This window comes from Botrytis deweyae (genome assembly GCF_014898535.1).
Source record: "Botrytis deweyae strain B1 chromosome Unknown BDEW_007, whole genome shotgun sequence".
NCBI lineage: Eukaryota > Fungi > Ascomycota > Leotiomycetes > Helotiales > Sclerotiniaceae > Botrytis > Botrytis deweyae.
Window position 1 is genome coordinate 1,401,258 of NW_024066214.1, and position 17,741 is coordinate 1,418,998.

General features: G+C 42.7%; 4 protein-coding genes across 4 annotated transcripts; 3 read left to right on the forward strand and 1 right to left on the reverse strand.

Moving 5' to 3' along the window:
- Positions 1 to 2,887: 2,887 nt before the first annotated feature.
- On the reverse strand, positions 2,888 to 4,935 carry EAE98_004144 (uncharacterized protein; the record flags this gene model as incomplete). Its single annotated transcript, XM_038951764.1, has 6 exons — positions 2,888 to 3,130; positions 3,196 to 3,708; positions 3,761 to 4,201; positions 4,254 to 4,427; positions 4,484 to 4,575; positions 4,626 to 4,935. 6 exons carry the CDS (start codon positions 4,933 to 4,935, stop codon positions 2,888 to 2,890), a joined length of 1,773 nt encoding a protein of 590 aa, XP_038812237.1.
- Positions 4,936 to 6,596: 1,661 nt separating this feature from the next.
- Positions 6,597 to 7,623, forward strand: EAE98_004145 (uncharacterized protein; the record flags this gene model as incomplete). The annotated part of the gene is made up of 3 exons (XM_038951765.1): positions 6,597 to 6,751; positions 6,796 to 7,075; positions 7,156 to 7,623. 3 exons carry the CDS (start codon positions 6,597 to 6,599, stop codon positions 7,621 to 7,623), a joined length of 903 nt encoding a protein of 300 aa, XP_038812238.1.
- Positions 7,624 to 8,364: 741 nt separating this feature from the next.
- EAE98_004146 (uncharacterized protein) lies at positions 8,365 to 13,541 on the forward strand (the record flags this gene model as incomplete). Its single annotated transcript, XM_038951766.1, has 4 exons — positions 8,365 to 8,954; positions 9,007 to 9,411; positions 9,567 to 12,014; positions 12,080 to 13,541. 4 exons carry the CDS (start codon positions 8,365 to 8,367, stop codon positions 13,539 to 13,541), a joined length of 4,905 nt encoding a protein of 1,634 aa, XP_038812239.1.
- Positions 13,542 to 16,222: 2,681 nt separating this feature from the next.
- Positions 16,223 to 17,662, forward strand: EAE98_004147 (uncharacterized protein; the record flags this gene model as incomplete). Its single annotated transcript, XM_038951767.1, has 1 exon — positions 16,223 to 17,662. One exon carries the CDS (start codon positions 16,223 to 16,225, stop codon positions 17,660 to 17,662), a length of 1,440 nt encoding a protein of 479 aa, XP_038812240.1.
- Between the last annotated feature and the right edge of the window lie 79 nt (positions 17,663 to 17,741).

Genomic DNA, 17,741 nt, shown 5'->3' on the forward strand with positions numbered 1-17,741 from the left:
ATATAAATGTATCTTGATATCTTAGGGTTCATCTGTATATGAAAATTGGAACTTCCTTCAAGTTGTCACAGGGCCTGCTATAAGAGGATTTCAAAATAAAAGCTAGATATGCTTCAAGTATTTTGTGAAGATTCAGAAGTTTTGCAATGATTGCAGAAGAAATACAAGGGCTTTGTGTCGCCATTGTTGAATCTAGTGCCATAACACTCACACAACTAGAACTTGGAAGTAAAATAGTGACAGCAAGCTTGTGGTATCGATACCAACGGCAACAATGGTAAGGGTGCATGAGATTTCTCATTGAAATAGGCTTTTCATATCATTATGAATCTCCGGTACCTCTAGAAACACAACAATATCTAGATTGATGAATTGGGTTCGATTTCAGAGTTTTCGGACCTACAAGAGCGCAAGCTATCTACCGGCTTGGACTTGAGGTTCTTGTGGATGGTAAATTTGCAGTTTATATACACTTATGTGAAGAATCTACCAGAATCGGGGCTTGGAGAGAAGTGGCAATCCATGACTGGTTGAAGTCGAGAATAAAAATAGGGATGGTGAGCTTCCAAATCTGTCCTTAGAACTTGGAGACTATATAAATGATCTCTACATCCCCGGTTGTGATCCCATGTATAGAAGTAAAATTCTGGAAAGAGCCGGACTGAGGAAGCTTTCAGGAGATGAAGCTTCTCTTGAAGCAGTGCTGTGAGGGTCAGATCAGAAGTTGTGATCAAATTGTGCATTTCAAATACCCAGAAATGCGCTTTGAGAACCCTTGAGTAGAAGTTGAATGGTGACAGTGATAATTACAACGGCATGGTAAAGATAAGATGGCAACAACCAAGCATTCGGTGATGAAAATAGTAAAGTACGATCGTATCAATTGTCTATTGCAATATCTTGTGATCACGTATCTTAGAAAACTACATCGATTCTAAAAAGTACCTAAATTTTGATGGTCAGCTGGCGAAGCTTCTCTTCCCCCCCTAGTGCTATTTCAAGAGCTAATAGTTGTCTTGTGGACAGAGTAGATGCTCGAAAAACGATTCTTATACCCAGAAGTATGAGAGTTTCCAAGTTCGTGAACTGACTAGGAGCCTGCTATTAGTGAATAGATTATGCTTCATGAGAATTTGTGTGGCTTAGAGCCTAAGATAAGGAATTCTGCTGCCCCAGAAGGACATTAAAACATAGGAATATAAGAAAGCGACGATATTTTCTGTTAGTTCCATCGCGTAGTAACACTAAATTCTGCAGATAGAGCTGCTAATGGTTCTTCGTGGGGGCTAAGAACTGTGTAGGATATACAGTGTTGGAAAGGAGTAAGAAGAGTCCCGAGTCCAGATGTGGACGTCATGGAAGGCAATAAAGTTATTGGCAACAAGTATAATAACAACGACGTTGACATGGAAATAAATGAGACTCATCAGTGACAACAAATGAAAACATGCAATCCTCACTGCCATCCAAATATAACCTCACGGCTTTAGCAGGACGGTCAACCCCCTCACTCCAAATAGGTAGGCCTAACAATTTTCGACGTCTCATCATTCTGGTTGATCCCCATGTACTTTTGCTCGAAAATGGATTATTACGAAGGTGATTGAGCAGAGTCTGAAAAATCGGAGGAAATTTATACCTAAACATTGATTTGGAAAAAAAAAAGGAAAAACTTATAGTGGAGTGAATTCGGCATAAGAAACATTAACACATTACCACGAAAAAAAGGTATGGAGCATAGCATATAAAGTTCCATATCCGTTCAAAATCCTGCTGTAAAGGAGTTTGACACAAGATCAAGTTGCGCATAACGCTGTACCAGCCTCGCAGTACATCAGCAATCGGGAAAAATCTAGCAAAGAATCTGCCAACTGCCATGATGACCACGGAATTCGAGATTGCAATAGATCAGAGAGAGAGTCGTGGCGGGTTTGAAGGTAAAAATAGAATGTAGAGAGAGTATTGCTGTTGAAATAAGACGATGCTCCCACCCGATGATGGTGAAATAGCTAGTGATAATAAGACAAGCTGGTCGCCATAGTATGACATCGACATTGTAAATCTTGCGGCATTTGAATAGGGTTATTTCTTCTGACGAATGTGATTCCCAGATAAGTCTGCTTTCCACATCGACTTCAGACTCGTTAGAAACGTATTTGGTTAAAGAAAGTAAATTCGGAACAAAGTGACTTGTAAAATTGTGAGAAAGTTGCGCAGCTAGCATTCTTCATCTTGACTATCTCGTCGCGTTAATCTCATACCAATATCTTACCATCCCGAAAACCATGAGCAAACCTCGTTCGGCATGACCAAATCAGCAGATCGAGTAAGAAGCAAAAATCTATGTCATGGCCTCGATCTCAAATTACCCCGCTCTCTGTCAAAGCTGCATCTCCAATTAAACAATCTTGTTTGTGGCCTCGCGGATCTGGAGAGTGTGCTTGGCATTAAGAAATCGAGAGATGGCTGCACCAATCTAAGAATTCAAACTTGCCATTTCAATGACCTCAGTTTCCGCAAGTAAATCAGGACAAAAAAGGCCTGGGGTTGAAGAAAGCTGTGTATATTGTATTAATAAATGAGTATCTACATTGCATTAAAAGATCTTAACATATCCAACTACTTGCCGTTCATCAACCAGCAATCGCATGAATTATCATCACTATATCTACAAGTCCTAACGCCGTGTCCGTTCTTCGATTTTTGAAGTAGACGCAATGCAATCTTTCTTTGTTTTCCACTGAAGCGCTCATATTTCGCCGATTGCCGTTCCGTCATTGAGCTCCTTGAGAATATCCACCCACTCATCATCGTGTCGTCATATCGCTCATCCCGTCACATTCATCTCTCTCCAATTCGTTTGAATCTCGAATTTTACACCAAAATTTCACGAAGAAGCTCCAATATCCTGTGCCCTGGCGCCAGCAGCATTCTTCTCATCATAATTTTTCACCGCAGCACTCGTACTCTCCACACTCACATCATCATCAAAAACATCCACTTTAGTAGTTGCAAACTTTCTAGCACTAATACCTCTCTCAAACAGTAGATCGAGTTCAGCGAACGAGCGGCCTTGAGGTTCAGGGAGGCGAAAATAGGTGTAGATGATGCAAAGAAAACAGATTCCGCCCTAGAATTTGGTATTAGTCTATATTACGCAGCAAACGATTGGAGAAAAACATTATATCAACATACCCAGAAGAATCCTGCATAATTTTTCCAATTCCAAGCACCAGGATTGAGCATATATGGCGTAATAACACTGCAGACAATACCCACAATATTATACAAATTTCTGCCCAAAACCACAGTCTTGATTTGAAGTCTTCTTGTAGACAACTCAGAGACCAAAGAATAGCAAACCGTGCCGACGGTAAGTTGGTATGCCAATGCCCATACCAACATAATAGATCCAGTAGCAAGCGATGCCTCGGTTTTATGAGCAGCTGGGACGAGACCTAGGAATCCGAGAATAAAAAGCATACTACACAAAACACAAAGACCATAAAGGTAGAGAGATCTTCGACCAATTCCCAAGCTCATGAGGAACCAGGCTCCAAAAACGCCGGCCATGTTAATACCATATTGACCTAGAGCAAAGTCGTAGGATGTCGAGGTGGGCAGTCCGGCCTGTTGCAGGAAATAGGTAGAGTAGCCCGAAAAAGAATTTCCACTAAGGTTTTGCATGGCCCATACCATGCAGACAATCTGTTGAACGTTAACTTCTAATCTTTCCATATCATTTCACGGGGAGCTTCACCTCAGTTCTACGTCTGTCCACACCCCTGAAGCAATCCATATAGCTTGCTCCTTTGGTGATTTTCTCCTCAATTGCCGTAGTATGAACCATCATTGCAATGGTCTCGTCAGCATCAAAGTTTGTTTCCTTGTTTAGACTGGTCAATCGAAGAAGCGATTTCTTAGCTTCTGCAACCCTTCCTTTTCGAACAAGCCACCATGGAGATTCTGGAGCGAGTGCGATACCAACTAGGAGTGGAACTGGCCACATCCATTGGAGACTGTAAGGTATTTTATAAGCCCATTCATCAGTCCGTGGTAACATAGATTTAATAACGCCAATACCAATGACTTGCCCCAATCCCCAACAGAAATTGACATAGGTAGTGAGGTATCCACGAAGTCCAAGAGGACAGACTTCTGATGCATAAGTGATAGTGAGTGTTTGGAAGACTCCCCATGGCTATCCAAATATTAACAAAAGTTTAGACGACGTTGAGTTGGGGCAGACTTACAATACCGCATAGAACTTCAGCAACTTCTAGCGCGATGACGTCTTGAGCAGTAAAAAAAATTGCCGTAAATGCAATAATCAAACTCAAACAAGTCATGACCGTGTATCGGTATCCAAATTTTTCGGAAACCCAACCATTGATAAATAGACCAATAATTTCACCAACATTTGCACCCTGTTCGACACGTGAGTAATTGAATTCAACAGTTAGTGATGTAAATATTGACTTACGTTACTCAAACCTGCTTGCCATTTTGCTGGCACCTGCCATGTGCCATCAGGTAATTGTTCACCGTATTTTTCATTGAATTGAGGAAATGCATCTAAAAGATTAGTATAATGGATCTTGGAGCCTGGAGTCTATTGAGCTTACAAAAGTTGCTCAGTAAACACACATCGTATCCCTCCATAGCAATACATGTCGAGATCAGAAGAGACCATCCGATAGCTTTAGGATACAATTTGATTCCCTGAAGCAGTGACATGTTATGTTCCTTCTCCGTAGACGCTTTCGCATCCTTAATCATCTGTTCCATTGATGTCGAGACTTTGAGATGGTCCTCTTCAGGGAAATGAAGAGGTTTCTCATTGTCTCCAATGTGATCGCGATTGTGAATGTTGCCCATCGTGTTATCGGTATCCGACTGTGCGGCCAGATCGTCAGATGTTGAAGATAGAGCCATCTTCTAAACTTGGGGTCCCCAGGATTCTTATGCTGCCTGTCGTTCCACTTCCAACTTCCAACTGCCCCTCGTGCAGGACTAGAGAATGCGGGGTATGATTGTCCAGGTCTTTGGGTGTTTGATCACACTTTGACCTGGGTTGGAGGGGAAAAGAATCCTCGAATTGGAAGTTAAAGTTATGGTTTTCAGATATTTTCAGGGTTAGTCAGTAATAGCGGGGATCGACGGACTGCCCGGCAACATTAAATGCTTGGTGAGTGGCTCGAGTGGTCGAGCGATAGCGTAGGCGTTGTTCGGATAATGTGCATGAATATTTAACAGCCAATCATAGAGAATGTTATTCAGGGAGTGAATTTTGAGTGGTGAAAATTACTTGCAATTGATCATATACGGCAATTCAATAGCACGAGGATCTTCAATGTGATAACGGTAGAGAACGTATTTCCGCCTGAACTTGATGGGAATTGGCAATTTGTACATCGAGGCGTTTTTCGCCATAACATAGTGGTTCTCAAATAATGCGTTGGCCATTAATATTTATATTAGCTTATGATTAATTTCAAAACGGCGGTATCCCTCCTAATGTCATAGCTTCGCACCAATTGACATGTCGAACTTTGAACTAGCTTCTGGTACCTTTTTCGAATCTTCCAGAAAAGGAAGTGCCCGCGTGCTATCAGATAGCGGTCTGCTACTAGTACCTAGGAAAGATATGATACCGGTTTAAAAAGACGGAATGGCTATCGGTGAATTAAACTTCCGATGGTGAATTGTGTAAAATTGGATTAAATTGGATACTCCACTTCGTGAAATTATAACCTATCGTAGGCTCTTGACTCTTGTTTTTCTCTAGAAGTCCGGACTTTTAGCTTCAAGTTTTTTGCATTGCGCACTGTGAAGCTGTCTTATGAAAGGAAGTTCGGATGAAGCGAGGCGATGAAGGGGGTGATATTTCCGCTCTTCTGATTTTTGCACGTGATGAGTCTGAAGAGTGTGGACTCGGAGATATTTCCTGATAGCTGAATTGCTGTGTGACCTGTCCTGTGCAACATTACTTCGAATGCAGTACACTATAACTCTAGGGCTGACATTGCATTGCATGTTCAGTCATAAGAACCAGTCGCGAAGCTGATGATAAATTGTTCAAAGTCACATGATCGTAATGTGGAACATCTGATCTCCACTCTGGCTCGTCTGGCCATTCCACGATTCTTCAGACCGGCTCCATAATAGCAGAACATCTCTAGAACATCTTCAGAACATGACCTTGATATACACACGAAAATGCTATTGGTTAAACACGTTTGGTTACTCGATTCCACGAATTTTCTAGTTCCAACCAAACAGCTATGCACCAATTTGGCTTATCTACCATCGCCACCGACATCACTGTCACCATGTACGGCTCAGAGATGATCCAAGCTCGCATCCCTGATATTACTCGTGTACATCATCGTTATCGGATAATCGTGTGTTCGAGGATGCCGTAGAGAATCGACGCATACGCCAGTGCCTCAACACGCTCCAATACACATTCAAGCCGACCCAAATATCGATATAATCTATTCTATATATTCAGTCGTTAGTGATTTGCATAACCACTCTGAAGAAGTTACATAGTAATCAAAAAGAATCACATCAAATCATACCAATAATCAATAATGAAGAAAGCTTTCGGTAAGCTTCGATTGAAGATCTCCAAATACAACAACGATGATCCACAGCCACCATCATCCAAACCCGTGCCGATAGTACCCCAAGATCCATCATCGATTGGTCTAAAAATGATCCATGATTCTCCCGATGCAACTATTGAGTGCGTCTCTATATTCTTCTTTCATCAATAACTAACATTTCCAGTATCATAGCCATTCACGGTCAAAATGGCCATCCCATCAATTCCTGGACAAACAGAGATAATGGAGTACTTTGGTTACGCGATCTTTTACCTGGAATTTTGGAAACATATCCAGGTGTGAAGATTCGAGTACTCAGTTATGGATATGCACGTCGAGATCCCGTCGAAGTTATCGGCGTTGGATTAATGAAAAGTATTGGAGAGTTGAGAACTGTGACAGAGAGTGAAGGAAGGAAAATAATTTGGTGTGCGCACAGTTTTGGGGGTCCCTTATTACGGGCTGTATGTACTCTCTCGATCCGATGTGTTTAATATTGCTCCCATGTTGTATGTTGAGAAATGACTCGTGCTAACTAAATTAGGCAATATCAATCGCCCCGCCTTTCAGTGATATCCAAGTCTCAACCCACGCCTTTCTGTTCTTCGGAGTAGCCAAAAACATGGGATTGGAAAATCTGAGCACGGTGCTTGCATTGCCAGAAGCCACATTGAGTAGCGAGATGAAGGAGTTGAGGAAAGAGATGATGTGGCTAAAAATGGGAAGTGAGAGATTTGATCCAGTGGGTGAGCACTTAGGTTGGAATATTGTGTGGTTTAGAGAGATGGCAAGCGAGGAAGAGAAGGTCAGGCATTTGGGTGGGGCGGGTGGGAGAGAAGAGAAGAGTAAAGATGGGGAGGGCGAGCTTGAAGTCGTGGTCAAATTACGGAAGACGCACGGCGCTATGGTGAGGTTTGCTGATGCTGAGGATGAGGATTTCATAGTGGTAGTGGAGAAGATCAGGAATATGGTAGACGGAATCACAAAAGGTAACAACACAGTCGGGAGCTAATCTATAAAAGCTCCCGAAACCCCGGAAGTTCGTTATCTAGAACCCTCAAGTTCGCGCGACGTAACATCAATCATTTTTCAATGCAGAAAGAGTGTATGCGGCTCGTTTGACCTTGATTTTATCCGAGAGGCGGGGTAAGGCTCCCCGGAAACATCATGGTTACATTGGTTCAAAATGAACACTCAGAAGGCACCAGCCTGCAGTCGGGCAAGGCACAGTAGTAGACCAGATGATGTATATTAATTACATCAATTCTGTTCACGACAGATGTCGTGTTGCGGAATCATTAGTAGTTGATGAGTCTAGTGTCAAGAGAGCACATTGAAATGCCTTGGACGCCTTACAATACCTAGACACAGGTGCGAGAGGCGGGAGATTGGTGGAAATCTGGTTTAGAAGTCACACGAAAATCAATTTTATAAGGTCTGACCTGCAGTATAAGTGCTTCGGACGTCGTTTTCAATTCTTTGAAGATTCAAGCTTACGTATGTGATCAACAGGGTCGCACTCATGCAGTCATCGAGGCTCATTTGTAAGGCTCTGCAAAACTTTGCAGAACTCCGCCCATTGCTCGCGTAAAGATATGTAGATAAGATAATACCATGCAGCTTATTTGCTCAGCCCGAAGCCTTGATGGATAATAATTATAAGGTTGATCAAAGAAAGCTGAAGAATCATTGTTTGGAGAGATTGGCTCATTTCTATTCTGATGGTGAGAATGTCCGATATAACGATAGCTTAATGGATCCTGTCACAATATTGGGAGCTGCAAGCTCAGCAATTGGTATCGCAAGTTTTGGCGTCCAATTAGTACAAATCCTGACGAAGTACGTGACTGATGCTGGCGCAGCGGCTCAGAATCTCAAAGCAACATTAAGAAACATTGATGCTGCAAGTGCGTCTTTCGAATTCGTTAATCATTTTCTGAAACAGGAAACTGAGCGTTTGAAGTTAGGACAAAAGGCGACACTTAATGCGCGCGGAATAAGACAAATTCAAAGTATTACAGACGATTGTTTGAAAGTGTTTTGGAGAGTGGAGGCATGGGTCTTGTACAAGGACGACTCAAACGAACTGGAGCTCAAGATTGCCAATAGGCTGAATGAATACAAAGAGGATGTGAAATTTGATCCAACAAGGCCTTCGCAATTCCTTAAAGTCGATGAAACTTCAGCGAAAGTCCGCAAACTCAGAGAATCGTGGTTTACAAGATACCTGTCCCCGTTACAGACACACAAACTTCTTCAATATGCAAGAGAACTTCATCAACTTCAAGCGAGTTTGAATTTGCTTTTCACAGTAATTAGCGTCAGATTAAATGGGCCTCGATCGTGAGTCTAGAACTTTATTCGCTAATCTGAAATTGAGCTTACACAAGTGTAGAGGATCGAATCCTATCAATGCCATGTGTGCTTCACCGTATGACATAACTTCGTCTGGCATCGAGCAAGTGGTTGGAATGCTCCCAGAAGTGACAAACTACATGTTTCATCCTAGAATGAATGAGTACGAAACTCAACATTTGAACAATCGGTTCATCAATCCAACCGGCAGAGAACATCTTATCCCTTTAGCCAGTGGGATACGATATGTTGATAATCGTTATACCCATATTCCACAGAGTTTCTTCCAACATCCCGAGCTAAATCGAAGAGAAAATACATCGTTTCGCACAGTCATTCCTCCAGCTGTTCCAGATGATCCGCTGAACTCTGTTTTGAAAACGAATGCCGAGGCCCAGAGCAGCTCTCTGCAAAGCCAAGACTCCAAGGGAAAAACAAATGCCAGGTTTAACCACAGATCTTAAACCGGATATGCCATGGCCCCTGGGAATTGAATCATAGACGCCGCTAAGAGTTATATGGCACATCATGATGCTGAAGCGAGACGGAAACCTGAACTCATGAGTGATGTGGGAAATTGTGCAACGAAGACATATTAAGATCATTTTATCCCGGCCAAAAAGACAAGAGATATCAGAACCTTTCCACAGTGGCCCAGCAAAGTACAAAAGCTTCCATGAATATAGACGAAGAGAGTCCAGCCGAAGAAGCTTCTAGGTCTCCCGATAGCAAGGTAGACCCCCCAAATCAAAAGGGGCACGAACGCCGGAACGCCAGAACCTACGCCCAATCTTGGCATCCAAAGGTTTCTGCTAATAAAAATGAAGGGATTGTCCCATCACAGGCTTTTCCGGCGCCATCGGCCAACTACCAAGTTGGCCGTAATCAAGCTAGCAACGTTTCAAAGCCAGCGATGGAGATAAACGACATCGAATTAAATGATAAAACAACCCGTTCGCGCAATAAATTAGGAAACAGTATGCCACGGCAAGCTTATAGTCTGCAGACCAAACAGCTTCAGCCAGAAATATTGCTTAATCTGGAACCAAATATGTCCGTTTCGGAGAATCGAGAGAAGAATCCTGGTTCATTTCATGATACTTCCGAGGATCTCATCGATTTTGGTGACAATATTACAACATTGCAACAACCGACTGCGGTCGTCATTGATGAGATATGCCAAGCGCAAAACTTAGGCTCACAAGCCGTTCAGTATGACCTGCTTTCTGGAGATCTAGACGAACTCCGGACAGAAACGATGGGAGAGTTGGAGAGTCCTATCACCCCGAAAATATGCTTTTACGATGCAACGCCTAGGGAAACTCCCGATGATGCCGTAGAAACGGTAACGGCAAAGGTACTCGCTGCCTTGGCTCCTATTTCATCTAACCAGCCACAAATTCGCGGTACCATCGATCAACCCGATCGCAAAACAAACGAACAATTCGCCATCAAAAAGGAAGAAATCCCCGAATCACTAAAGTTAGTGAGTCTGCCGATGTTGGAGAAGTTCTCAGACAAGAACAAAAGCCATGGGTCGCAGGATAAAATCATTCCTCAAAGCAGAGCATCAGAAGCATTCATAGAAACTTCATCCTCATCATCTACTAATTGTCGCTCCCAACAGAGTGTCGAAATTGATTCCGTGAAGATGCCCAAGCAGCGAAAGGAGTTACTATTCGATAATTCAAACCTCGATTGTTCGCCGCCATCGAATCTCAGAAAACTCCCCACAGATTATCCGGCATCTCAAATATCCAATTCTCTAAGCTATGTCAGATGTTCTGAGGTTGGCACTAACCAATCATCGAAGAGTAACTTTTCAAAGCACAGCTTTATCAAGAGTGGTGGTCTCAAAAGTATTTTTAGACGCAATAATCTTGCCGAGGATGACATGGACAGGATGATTCCAGAAGGTACCTTTCTTACTGCATTTTTCATCAAGGGCCAAAGCTATCAGCAAATACCTACTGTTAGGGATTTTAAATTACGCAAATCAGAGATCGAGCGGATGCTGTCGCAAACTCCCCAGCAGGATTGGTGGAAGGAATTTTGTTTTCTTGAATCGACCGAGACCACTAGTCTGACCCAGATTCTAAAACCTCAAGCTAGCTATAGAAAAGCGCTCATAAGCCTCAAAGAAGTAAAGAAACAGTCCAGTCGATTGTGGTCGCGGAGCGAAAAGGGTCACATCGCGATTATCATTAACAAGCCTCTGGCTAACCTTGATATGGAGCCAGACTTTGGCCTTGACTACAGATCTGCACCAACTCGAGTGGATGCGAGAGAAAGTAGTAATGGTAATGCTTTTGGTCCCCAGCAGCTTGGGGAACTCATCGCACGAGCTATGGACGATAAAGATTGTCTTTATTGTGCCTATACAATTCATCCAGCACTCATTGAAACTTCGTTTCAATCGCCTGATTGGGTAAACGCTCATGGAGTCAAACAGCATTTCTCAGGAAGACACATACTTGGAAGAATTTTAGAGCTAAGCACAAGTAGTGGGACAGTCATTTCGAAGCTTTTGGATCTCACAGTGCCACAGCAGAGACAGGTTCAAAATATAGTCGACTCAAACAACGAAGTCAATAGTAGCATCATATGGACACTTGCACAGCTCGAAGTCGTCTATGGGAAGTGTCTGAGCCCTACAAGTGACGGAATCCTGTCAATAACAGTATATCTTGTGGGAACTTCAAATGAATCAGCAGATAACACTTCAAGATCGGAGAAGAGTGGCTGGACTATGAGTTCCTCATCAACGTTGAAAGACAGAGGTGCCGATGATATCCAAGCAACTTCGAACCTTAAGAGCGTTGATTTCACAAAATCATTGAAATCTCCTCCAACAACATCCCTGGAATTTTTGATCCCCGGCACTAAAGATGCGGAACCAATTCCTCCGAACTCCCCCAAGTCACTAAGAAGAACTTCATGTATATCTGACACGTCTTATGTTGATCCTTCTGACTTCGAGAGAACGCTTGGCAATTATTATGAAGCTTTACAGATTCCAACAAATGCGAATGCTGCTGCTATCAAAAAGTAAATATCTTTTTCTTCATTCTTGATCCCTAGAAGCTATGTCTTCAATTGCTAATTTTGAGAAGGCCCAATCTCTCCTTACGCAAGGACTCTCATCCGACGTTGAACCCCTTGAAATTTCCTGCTAGGAAACGCTTCGTTACTGAAGCCTACAGAACCTTGGGGTCGCCCAACAGACGTGATGCTTACGATAAAGAACACAACTTCAACCAACCACAGCCAGAAAAACAAACGAATTCCCCAAGATCAAACACCAATCCATCGGCAAAGTCCAAAAGAACAAAATCCTGGGATGAAGATTACGGAGATAGAGATGATGTGAGTGATGATGAGAGCTACAATGGTAGACGGCACGTGGGCTTTGCAGAAAGTCGTAGAATACCTCTTCGACGGGGAATAAGGAATCCTGAGCTGTACGAATCAGATAGTCATTCCAGCTCACATGATGAACCTCCACAACGAACTCATGGGGTGGGAAGAGTACCCTACCGAAGATTTCCTCAACCCCTGGTCAAAGACCGGGGCAGAAGTTCAACATATGATGATCGTCCAAGACATGCATTATCTAGAAGATACTATAGATCAAGGACTCCACCGCTCGAAAGCAGCTCATCAGATAACGACTCAAGATCACATTCACCATTGAGAACCTCGTTTGGTGGCGGGAATACCACCAATCCCTTCATAAGGAAATCCACAACATATGGTCCTCGTACAAATTCATTTGCTGGAAGAAGTCCGGCAAGGCCACCATCTCCAAGAAGTGAAGCATCATCTGATGATTCAAGCCTATCATCACCAGAAAGAAGTTCCTTACACCAGTATAACAATCAATCTGCACATTCATCTGCTGGAAGAGCCTCTGCGCCCAATCGTCGACCAAGAAACTCCCCGCATAGAAGAGCGGCCTCAGTGGCAAGACCTGTATCTGACAGTTTCAACTGGAGACAAAGATGTGAAGCGAACCATAAAGTAACTCAGCCGAACAACTTTAGTAGAGCACACAATGATTGGAGCAGATCCAGAAGAATCCAACCACTATCACCTCAGTCATCACCTCGGCCAACTTCTTATAATCTCCCGTCCCACCAATTTATACAGGAGTCTGTCATTCCATTTGATCGAAGACCTGCACATTATCCTGATCACTATGATGGAAAATCATACAATCCGTATGAAGCATCAGGGGCCGAACATACTGACGACAAGATCGTGCAGCAGCTCTTACTGGAGTGGACACCAGCAGGCGAAGAGGCTGAGGCAGCAGCAGCACAGAACACAGACGAGAACAATCATTCTGCAAATCAAGGTTTAAACGATCCGTATAATACATGTTCTGGAGTCAAGAGTCAAAGCCGTCATACGTCCCAGGAACAAGTCGAGAGAACCGAGACACCTGATGCCACGAAGATAAATGTCAAAGGTGAAAGACGACCAATGGCAACAGTGGAGGACGATGCTGGAAAATTTTCGGATTTTGAAAACCCTCCACTATTTCCGCGGCGTGCGATGACTAATTTCTTCTGAGTTGCGCATAAGTAAAATAATATTGGCGCTTCTACAGCTTGAATATACCAATTTCATCAATTTCATATGCCTGTTTCGGGCCTCAGGATCTTCCAACTTTGAAATTGTTTATAATGGAAATTTATCATTTACACATGCGATCTTTCAACAGTAGTTCTTCATTGAAGTTTTAATTATAGGGAGCACTTGCTGAAAGCAGAATCTCATCCTTATCTCACAGTCCCAAGTCTCAGTTGCGCTTTCCTTCCTTGCATCAGTCTTCTCCACTTGGAGATAAACACCTTCAGATTTCGTTTACAACGGGTAATGATAGGTAATGAAACCGACATCTAATATCTGTATTCATGATTCAATTGCAGAAGTATTGTCTACACGCTTTTTCGCTATCATCTCACAGGCCTTTGCAAATTATATGCTTGATGTCGAAAAATTCTTACAACAATATTTCTACCCAGCATAACTAAAAGTTCAGACCTCTCCAAAGCAACACAGTAATCACGCAATGCCTTTGGAAAGCCTTCCAAATGAGATCCTTGCCAAAATCATACAGAAGCTGATGGAAGAACACTATTGCAATGTGTATTCCCATCCAACACTATCTCTTAACAGGTGCTCAAGACATCTTTACAAAGCTTCTATTTCAAGCTTGTACCGCGATGTTATAATAACGGGTCCAGAGATTTTGGAACTATTCATAAAAACTATCGCCAATCGTTGGGAGCTCGCGATTTTGGTGTATTCTCTAGACCTGACCTATTTCGATGATCATCATGGTCCTTATGATCGAGACACCGAGCGGATATGCTATTTTGTAGAGCCGGTAGATCATACAGATGAGCATGTCCCTCCTTGTGTTTTAATCAGAATCATATGGGACATGTGGGGATACATTGACTGTATACACAGAGACACAGCTTGTTTGGGGCCCAAAAAGCCATGGCATGACTGTTTATTGGAGGCTATGATTTATTCGAAAAAGAAAAAGAAGTCTTTCTGGCATTTGACAGCTTTATCTTTAAACTTACTCCCTGGACTAGAGAAGATCTCCTTTCCTAGTTTTGCTGCTCCACAAGCACGACTAGATTTTCGATCTTTTTGTTATGCTGCTTTGGTCGCTTCGCAACCCGAGACGCGAAATGAACTGTTCAAGGGTCCAATGAGTGCTCTGCACAATCTAACTCTCGAGGGATCCTATGAGAGCGGATCAATACAGATATTCCTTCAGCTCTCGATGCTACAGACACTCACTTTGCGCTTTTTAATTATTCCGAGAAGGCCGAGTAGACCGAACAGATCGAACTACGCAAAATTCATGGAGAACTGGACATTACTACGATTAAATATTACTGCCACCAACATCTCTTCCAGATATCTCATCCCATTCCTAAAAAGTTTAAAAGTCTTGGAATCATTGCATTTCGACGCACATCCATGGCAGCTTTATGGTGAAGAAGATGAGTACAACGTTGATTTTGGGAAGATTATTGAAGGACTGTCTCATCTCAAGCATACTTTGAGAGACTTGAGAGTGATTCTAGGTACTCATGCACAGAGAAGCTCGGATTTTTCGGTCCTACGAGACTTCTCGGCTCTCACGGTATTGGAGATTAGCGTTTGGACTTTTCTGCCGGCTACAAACGTTGCCATGTCACCAATTTTAGGCTCGGCTTTGAACCGTGTATTTCCTCATAAACTGCATTCGCTAAAACTCAATTGCAAAGGAACAGCCGTGTGTAGTCTAAAGAGTATAATACAGCCCATGAAAAGGCTGGTGGAAGAAATGAAGGAGGGCACGACAAGTTTGAAGGAGCTTCATCTCAAATATTTTCCTGGGCACGATTCTCACTCCTTCGCAAGCCATACAGAATGTGGACTATACCAACGCCACCCCTTCTTAGCGGAGCTCTCAGCTGAGTGTCAGGAGAATGGGATTACTCTGAAAGTTTCGTGAAGACCAATGTCGCTTCCAATGGTACAAACGGTGGAAGATTAAGAGTGAAATTCAATTGTTACGTTAGGAACGAACAAATCCCGTGAATTTGGAAACTTTTTATAGTCTGAGCTTGCAAATTTTAATATCATGAATTATGTGTAGCCCTGGTGTCTCAATTCTGTGACTCGCTTCTACTCGGTATATGTGAAGTCCTTCAAAATTCACAATCCCCTCAAGTCAGTTATCGAAACCTTTTGTTGTCTTGGAACCAACTAAACTGCCGTTCAATCATCAGAGGCTTCCAATAGATCGATTCAAGCAAACAGTATCCCGAATTTTCATAGATATTATATCGCTTTCAAAGGTGCAGAGCTTGTGCCTAGCGTTTCAGTTCCAAGTACAATACCCTACCCATTGAATCTGTCAGTGTTTCTTGAAATACGACTGGAAACTGTTAAGAACGGTTCCTTCGAAAGACTTTTCAAAGCCTTCATGTTTGTTTATTCCTCGCAATGAAAGGAAACTGCGATCTCCTCATTCAGAAACGAAGAGGAGGTCACTCTTTTGCTCCTGCCCTTACTATGATAATGTTCTTTTTGGTAGGCACGGCTGGACTAAACAAGATTTGCCACCTTAAGTGATTCGATCATTACTTCAATGATAGAATAACAAAAAAAACATACATCCATTGCAAAACCTCCCTTTCGATATCATTTTGTTTAGCGAAGATCCCTCACCGCACAACAACATGCCTCCAACACTTGATGGCTTACCGGAGGAGATCATCATTGGTATTGGAATATGTTTACCTAGAGATTCCCTTGCAAAGCTAGCACAATGCTCCAGTCAATTCTATGCTGCATGCATTGAGTTGCTATACTATCACTGTACTGTGAGGAATCGGAAATCGTTGAAGATACTGATCAATACTATTCTTAAAAAATCTGTGATTGGACCCAGCATCCGTTGGCTCGACCTACGCTGCTTTGACTTAAATGAGTTGAGTCGAGTACTCCTCTGGAAGACAACTTCGCTTGATCTGTTCCAAAAGGCTATTTCGGTGCAAAACAAGTCGTCTTCTTGGGATATCATTAACTGGGCACGCGGTGTTTTGATGGATATATCATGTTGGGCTTTGATATCAGTACTCCTTTGCCTCGTTCCAAAATTAAGGGTGCTGGGACTTCCCTCATTGGGAGAAGAGCGCACTCGGCAGGGAATATATTATAAGGGAGCTCATTACGAAGTCTCTACATTCAGTAACTTCATTGCTCGACTCGCAAGAGACCAGCGAACTGAATCTCCAGACAGCGCTCCTCTGAGGGTGCTTGCAAATTTAGAAAGCATAACAATTTCACCCGATTTTCACCATGAAAGAACAGCATTGGATTGCATCGTGCCACTTATGAATTTAAGATCTGTGAAAAGATTCAAGGTTGTCTTGATGTGGCATTGCTACTGGATGAACAGCCGTAGGGTAAAATGCATAGAACCGATACCCAACATCGAGAGTTTGAGCTTCATTTTATGCTGGTTCAGCGATGGCATTGCCACTTTCCTTGGGCGTTTCACGGGCATTCAAAGATTCTATTTGAGTGGAGGTACCGACATCGTGTATCCTTTCGATGGATTACATCCATATGTTGACGATATTTTGAAAGGATTAACATCTTCGAAACACTCATTAAAATACGTCGACATCAGCAATGTTTGTCGTTTACCAGATGATCAGCCCCTCTCATTCTCTCAATTCAAACGACTGCAGGTTGCAAAGCTTTCGCCATCTCCTTCAATATGGTCGAGTGTAAACACAATTGAGGATGAATTTCGGTTGATCAATTCCTTGCCGCCCGGATTGAGGATTCTTGTATGCAAACCGTTTTATGATCAATACGATTTTGTTAGCTTGGAACAATTTTATGAACTCGTCGCCAAAAAGGAAATATATGTTCCCAAGATGCGACAGATTGAATTGATTTGGGACGATGCTAATTCCACATATGATTGTAAAGATTGTCAGAAACATTGCGAAATGAGCGAGAAAGCCCCTTTCTTTCTGAACCTTATTGCAGAGTGCAAAGCAAAGAATATTTGTATTTTCTCTGGTCACCCCTCAAGGAAACCTAGCCGCACCCCAGAGCCGGAAGACTTAGAAAATACTCAAGGACTTCTGGGCAATTTATCATAGCTTTCTTTTTGTCGTTCCAAACTTCCGCAGTCACTCTAGAAACTTGCAGAGTAAGGCTAGGCCATGAAGCCTTCACACA